Source organism: Aureococcus anophagefferens (genome assembly GCF_000186865.1).
Source record: "Aureococcus anophagefferens unplaced genomic scaffold AURANscaffold_229, whole genome shotgun sequence".
In the NCBI taxonomy this organism is placed as follows: Eukaryota; class Pelagophyceae; order Pelagomonadales; family Pelagomonadaceae; genus Aureococcus; species Aureococcus anophagefferens.
The window spans coordinates 3218-9845 of record NW_008705767.1 but is presented as its reverse complement, the minus strand read 5'-3'; the positions used below and the strand labels follow the sequence as shown (position 1 = coordinate 9845).

Genomic DNA, 6628 nt, shown 5'->3' with positions numbered 1-6628 from the left:
CATGGGTTTGGCGAAGCAGTGCACGACGCTCTGCAACCTCAAGAGCGACGTCAAGCAGGCGCACGCGGACTACGACAACATGAGCTGGGTCGAGTGGGTCGACTACGCCGAGGATCTGTCGGATTCCGTCGGCGAGTTCGCGGACGCCATCGTCGCGCTCGAGGACAGCATGAACGAGGTCACGGCGGACATGGGCATCTCCAACTACCAGCAGGAGACGGCCTGCGACGGCGGCGACGCGTCCGGCTACCTCGACGGCGTCGACTCGACGGGCACGCTCTGCGACGACTACGAGGAGGCCGATCGCTACATCAACTTCGCGCGGAAGGCGCGATCCGCGTCCGACTCCGTCGGCGACGTCTCCGACTGCCTGCGGCGCCTCTACGGCGTGGACGACGACGCGACGTTCCCGCCGACGACGGTGACGCCCTACCCGACGTCGCTCCCGACGGCCGCGCCGAGCGACCAGCCGACGACGGCCTACCCGACGGCGACGCCGACGACCGGCGCGCCGTCGGCCGTGCCGACGTCCTTCCCGACCTGGGTGCGCGGGAACCTCACGGGCCACCGCGCCAACTTCTCCGACGACGACAACTATTACTCGAGCGACCGCATGGACCCGCCGCCGTGCATGGACAACGACGAGTACGACGCGCTGCAGGCCATGGCCAAGAACTACAAGAACACGGCCAAGCTCTTCAAGGGCATCGTCCAGCTCATCGACATGGTCGCGCACATGCTCATGGACGTCAACGTGGACCTCGTCATCCTCGTCTACGTCGGCCTCATGCTCCTCCACGGCCTCATGCTCCTCTTCATCTTGTACGTCGTCTACTGCCCGGGTTTAGGCGTCAACGAGTTCATCTACTACCTGTACGACGAGTCCTACAAGCGCGTCATGCCCAAGCGCTACGAGCGGCGCTGCCGCGAGCTCGCGGACGCGGCGAACGCGGCGTTCGCGGACACGGCGGGCGCGCGCGCGTCGAAGAACTACAACATGGCCTACAAGATGGCGCGCAAGTCCGTGGTCTACGGCTACAACCAGGCCGCGGAGTCGGCCTGCGACGTCCACTACGTCGTCCGCTTCTGGCTCATCTACCTCTTCATCGACGTGCTCTTGTTCGTGTGCGGGCTGCTCATCTTCTTCCACTTCGTGATCATCGCGCTGGGCAACAAGGCCACGTGCCGCGCGGTCTTCGACCTCCTGCCGGGCATCAAGGCGAGCCTCCGGATCTTCAAGGAGACCGCGGAGAAGTCCTGCTTCTTCGAGCTCAGCGACAGTGCCTACGGCACGCACCGCTGGTACGCGTCGGAGATCGAGGAGGACTGCGACGTCGAGATCCAGAGCGCGCTCATCAAGGCCATGCGCGGCGACCGCGGCGACGCGGCGATCATCACCATCGCGACGATCCTGCTCTGCGTGGGCCACTGGTGCCTCATCCACTGGCTGCCCGCGGCCATGGCCTACGCGAAGCCCGAGTCGCTCCGCGCGCACCTCGAGGACCTCATCGTCAACAACGAGGACGCGGAGCTCGCGCCCCTCGTGTCGCGCGCCAAGTCCGAGATGATGCTCGCCGACGTGCCGCCGCCGGGCGACGACGACGCCGCGCCCGCCGCCGACGGCGACGCGCCCGAGGAGAAGGCGCCGGACGCCGCGGACGACGAGCCGACGGCCGACCTGCCGCCGCCGCGGCTCCTCGTCGACCTGCCGCCGTCGCCGGAGGCCGGCGTCGTCGACCTGCCGCCGCCGCCGCCGCCGGCCGAACGGGACGACGTCGAGGCCACGACGCTCAGCCCGGGGGCGACGAAGCACCTCATCGACCAACCGGGCGTCGGCGTCGATTGCTGCGGCGTGGGATCGCAGGACATGATGGAGGACCCGCCGGCCCAGCCCCAGGTGAAGATGCTCTAGCCGAGCCCCGCCTCGCTCCTCGCGCGTCCCTCCCCCCCCCCCCCCCCCTCGACCGCGGCTTCGCGGCTTCACTGCGGCTCGGTACCCCGCCCTAACTCAAAGACAGCGTTTTACTGCGGCTCCGAGTCGGTACCTTGCCCTAACTCAAAGACAGCGTTATGCGGCGCCGTCCGAAGACGAGTCGCTGGACGCGAGGATCGCGGGGAGCTCGACGGGCGGGCTGCCCTCGCCGTCGTCGTCGGACGACGACGCCTCGCCGTCCTCCCGCCGCCGCGAGTCCGCGCGCGGCTCGGAGGCGTCGTCGTCGGACGACGCGTCGCCCTTGGCGTCCTTCTTCGCGTCGTCGTCGGACGACGCGTCGCCCTTGGCGTCCTTCTTCTTCTTGTCCTTCTTCTTCTTGTCCTTTTTTTTCCGCTTCTTCTTGAGCTTCTTCGCCTCCTTTTTCACTTTCTTCAGCTCCTTCTTCATGCGCTTCCGGTCCTTCCGCCGCCCCGCGTCGTCGTCGCTGGAGTCGCCGGCGCCGTCGCCGCGGGCGGCCATGAAGTGGACGACGTTGCCGTTGAGGCCCGACGCGCCGAGCGCGAGCGCGTCGTCGCCGACGTCGCGCCGCTTCCGCTTCGCGCTCTTCTCGCGGTCCTTGCGCAGCGAATCCCGGTAGGCGTCGTCGGCGCCGCCGTCGCGCGCCTCGAGGTCCGCGCGGTACTTGCTGATCTGCGGCGCGACCAGGGCGTCGTACATCTTGTCCAGCGTCGAGTCCTTGGCGCGGCTCGTGAGCTTGGCGGACGCGGCGCCGTGGTCCTGGAGCGGGTGGATCTTGCACTGGCGTATGTGGCAGTTCGCGCACTGCTTGACCGTCGTCGGCAGCGACGAGCGCTGCCAGGGCGCGCTCATCGCGGCCGGCGGCGGCGCGTCGACGAGGTGGAGGCCTTGACGCCTCGACGAGCGAGCTGCTCTTTGCCGGCGCTCAGGACGTTGCTGCCGTCGCGTCCCAGCGGCCAACGATGGCTGCCCCGCTTTCGCGGCGACGCTGAAGGCGGCCGTCGTCTCCCGAGCCGGCTCGGCGTCGCCTGGCACAACCTCGCGCCATGCCCGCGGACCCCGGCCGCATCGAGGATTACCGGACCTACAGCCGCTTCGGTCGCGACCCCGAGGCCTTCCTCTACGTCGTCGACCGCATTTTGTACGGCCTCGCGCGCGACGCGGCGACCTCGGGGACGAATGTGGTGCGCGTCTGGTCCGTGGGCTGCGCCGGCGGCGAGGAGCCCTACTCGCTGGCCATCGCGTGGCACGCGGCGCTCGCGGAGCGGTTCCCTAGCGTGCGCCTCGACATTGTCGCGACGGACGTCGACGAGGCGAGCCTGGAGCGGGCGAGGAACGGCGTCTTCGACGGCCACGCGGTGACGAACCTGCCCGTGGAGTGGGTGTCGCGCTGCTTCGACGCGCGCGAGGGCAGCCCGCCGACCTACGAGCTCCGGTCGGAGATTCGGTCCCGCGTCGCGTTCGCGCGCGCGGACGCGGCGCGCGACGACCCGCCGCCGGGGCCGTTCTGCCTCGTGAGCTCGCGCTACTCCCTCTTCCTGTACCTGTCCCAGGCCGCCGCGGCGAAGGCGCTCGCCGCCGTCTGCGCGCCGGGCGTGCTGCGCCGCGGCGGCTACCTCGTCACGGGGCTGTCCGACAAGCTGCCGCGCAACGGCGAGAGCCTCGGCCTCGTCAAGCGGGGCGCCGGCGCGCCCGACGGCATCTACCGCTGCGCCGCGGCCCTGCCCGCGGGCCCGCCGCCCAGGGCCGCGACGGACGACGGCCTGCCGCCGTCGCTCACGGAGCTCCTCGACTGCGAGGCCCGGGAGCAATTGAAGCCCGCGCACCTCCGGCGGGGCCCGAAGCGGAGCTTCGTCAACGACCGGAGCCGGGCCATCCTCGAAGCCGCGGCGCAGCGCCTCGACGCGCCCGCGCGCGAAGACGCGCCGGAAGAAGCGGTACGACGCGCGCCCGTCGTCGCGGACCTCTCCGCGTCGATCTACGGCAGCGCGCGGCCGCGCTTCGAGGCGCTCCCCGCGCCGCCAAAGCCGCTGAGGCCGCTGCCCGCGGAGACGCGCGCGGCCCTCGACCGGCTCGCGCGGCCCGTCGTCCGCGCGGAGCCGCTCCCCGAGACGCCCGCGCCGCGACGGCGCGCGCTCGCGCCCGAGGAGGCGCGCGCGCTCGTGGAGCGCATGATGCACGACATCGTCAAGCGCGAGCAGTCGCTGGCGGCGCTGCGGCGGGACCTGGCCGACCCGGCGACGAAGGGCCGGAAGCTCGGGGAAAAAGCGCTCGCGGATTTCATCGCGCGCATGCGCGGCGACACGGACGCGCGGAAGCGCCACCTCGCGGACCTCCAGGAGCAGATCCTGCGGGACGAGGCGGCGCGGCCCGGCGACGACCGGGTCGCGGCGCCGGACGTGTCCGCGCTGCGCGCGCTCGGCCGCATCGCCGCGGCGCCGCGGCGGCCTCCGACGCTCGCCGTCGCGCCGTCGAAGCTCGTCCGGTTCCTCCTGAAGCGGCCGGCGCTGCCGCCGGCGCCGCTCTTCGACCGGGATTTGTTCGAGGACGCGCGGCCGCGGGCGACGCTCGCGCGCGCGCCCGCGGCGAGCTGCAAGCACCCGGACGCGGCGACGATCTTCCGGCGGCCGCTGCCCATGGGCGGCGGGCGACTCGGCTTCTAGTACGATATCCGGGGGGCGGGGGCAGGGGGCCCTAGGACGCCCAGTTGAACTTGACGATGACGGCGGTCATGTTGTCGCCGCCGATGCCCTGGGTCGTCTTGGGGTCGTCCGCGATGCACCGGTCGAAGATCTGCTCCGCGATCACCGCGGGCGGCGTCGTCGCGATGCGCTCCCGGACGAAGTCGACGCACTCCTGGTTCGACAGCACGTCCCAGACGCCGTCGCAGGCGAGGACCATGAACTCGTCGTCGCGGGCGACGAGCGTGTGGACCGCGACGTCGGGCTCGGCCGTGATCATCTGCCGGTCGCGGCCGAGCGCCTTGTTGCCCTTGTACTTGAGGTCCCCGAGCGACCGCGACAGGTTGAGGTTGCCGTTGACGCGGCCCTGGGCCGTGACGAAGCCGCCGGCGGCGAGGATGCGCTCCGACTCGCCCGCGTTCGCGGGCTTGTGGTCCTCGCTCAGCGGCACGGCGACGCCCTTGCGGCACAAGACCGCGCGGGAATCGCCCGCGTTCGCGACGATGACCGTGTCGCCGCGGACGGCGGCGACGACGGACGTCGCGCCGGCGGTCACGGGCGAGTCGGGCAGGCGGCAGACCTGGTTCTCGCCCCGGGGCAGGATCATGGACGCCGCGTCGCGCTGCGCGCGCGCGGCCTGCGACGCGCGCGCGCCCGCCGCGGGCAGGCCCGCGGGCGGCGCGGCGGGCGCGGCGGCGCCCGGCGGCGGCGCGCCGCCGCCCTCGTTGGCCTTCTTGAGGCTCATGAGCTTGGCGAACATGTCGACGGCCTCGGAGATGGGGATGCGGCCGCCGTCGTCGTCGTCGCCGCCGTCGGCCGGCGCGGCGCCGCCGGCCGCCGCGCCGCCGTCGGCGCCGAGCTTGGGCCGCGGGTCCCGCTTGAAGCCCTCGAGCTCGCCGTAGTTCGACGGGTCCTCGAGGAGCATGTCGATGCCGTGGAACGCGCCCGCGAGCGCGGAGCCGAGGTTCGTGCCGAACGAAGGCTGGCTCGTGAGCGTCGCCGCGAAGTGCTTCGCCGTGAAGTTGGACACCTCGCGGCCGCCGTGGCCGTCGAAGACGCCGAAGACCGCCGTGCCGCCGACGTCCGCCGCGATGTGGGCGTCCTCCTGGCCCTTGCGCCACCCCTGCATCGACGACGCGCCGTACTCGCAGCGGTTCCCGGCGTCGCCGGACTCCGACTCCTTGCGAGTGTCGGGCCGGCTGAGGTAGACGCCCATGGTGGTCGCGGTTGGGCGCGCTCGCGGACGCGTACAAGGCTTTCGGCGCGGTGCGAAAGCGCTGCGAACCCGACGAAAGCGCTGCGAACCCGTCGAGGTCGTTGGCGGACGGCGGTGTATAAAATCACGGCGCGACCGTGCGTCGGCCAGTGTTGCCGGCACTGAAGATGCACTGACTGCTCGTTGAGGCTCGGGCTGCGAACGGCAGCATAAGAACCGTGGAGGTCATGGACGGCATCAGCTGCTGCGGCGCACCCGAGCTCCAGCCCGAGCTCCAGCGCGACCTCGGCGCCTTCATGGAGGAGGACCGGGATTCGGAGGACGAGCGCGAGGCGCGGCGGCGGCGGCGGAAGGAAAAGAAGTTGAAGCGCAAGGAGGCGCTGCTGGCCAAGCGCGAGCAGCCGCCGACGGTCGACGAGCTGCACGACACCACGACCGCCGCCCTGGCGGCGGTGCGCGAGCGCCTGACGCTCCTCGAGGAGAGCGTCCTCGACGACTCGGAGGACGACGACGAGAAGGCGGTGTGCCTCGAGGCGAGCGCCGAGGTGAGCTTCAAGCCCATCGACAAGCTCTACGAGATCGCCAACGACTCCTTCTACTTCCGCGTGTCCGCGCGGATCATGCACGAGCCGCTCCGGCTGAAGAGCTTCGTCTACTGGCTCTTGACCCTGCTGTGCATGTACCTCCAGATCCTCTGCCTGACGACGGTCTGGTTCAGCACGTGGTGGCAGTACGCGAACTCGGTCTGGTACGACGACGAATCAGAAGAGGTCACCGAGG

General features: G+C 71.2%; 4 protein-coding genes across 4 annotated transcripts in view; 2 read left to right on the top strand and 2 right to left on the bottom strand.

Annotated features, from left to right (window-relative positions):
* Positions 1–1912, top strand: part of AURANDRAFT_68590 (hypothetical protein) — a gene marked incomplete at both ends in the record, with an annotated part of 3015 nt that extends 1103 nt beyond the window's left edge. Inside the window, one exon of the mRNA XM_009044293.1 lies at positions 46–1912. Within this exon, the coding sequence (XP_009042541.1) occupies positions 46–1912 (1867 nt within the window). The remainder of the gene's footprint in view (positions 1–45) is intronic.
* Positions 1913–4660: 2748 nt separating this feature from the next.
* AURANDRAFT_5711 (hypothetical protein) lies at positions 4661–5182 on the bottom strand (the record flags this gene model as incomplete). Its single annotated transcript, XM_009044292.1, has 1 exon — positions 4661–5182. A coding segment is annotated over one exon (522 nt), but the record flags the coding sequence as incomplete, so codon positions are not given.
* A 453-nt stretch (positions 5183–5635) lies between these two features.
* Positions 5636–5848, bottom strand: AURANDRAFT_34914 (hypothetical protein; the record flags this gene model as incomplete). Its single annotated transcript, XM_009044291.1, has 1 exon — positions 5636–5848. A coding segment is annotated over one exon (213 nt), but the record flags the coding sequence as incomplete, so codon positions are not given.
* A 296-nt stretch (positions 5849–6144) lies between these two features.
* The window catches only part of AURANDRAFT_68588 (hypothetical protein), a gene marked incomplete at both ends in the record, with an annotated part of 3691 nt that continues 3207 nt past the window's right edge, over positions 6145–6628 (top strand). Inside the window, one exon of the mRNA XM_009044294.1 lies at positions 6145–6596. Within this exon, the coding sequence (XP_009042542.1) occupies positions 6145–6596 (452 nt within the window). The remainder of the gene's footprint in view (positions 6597–6628) is intronic.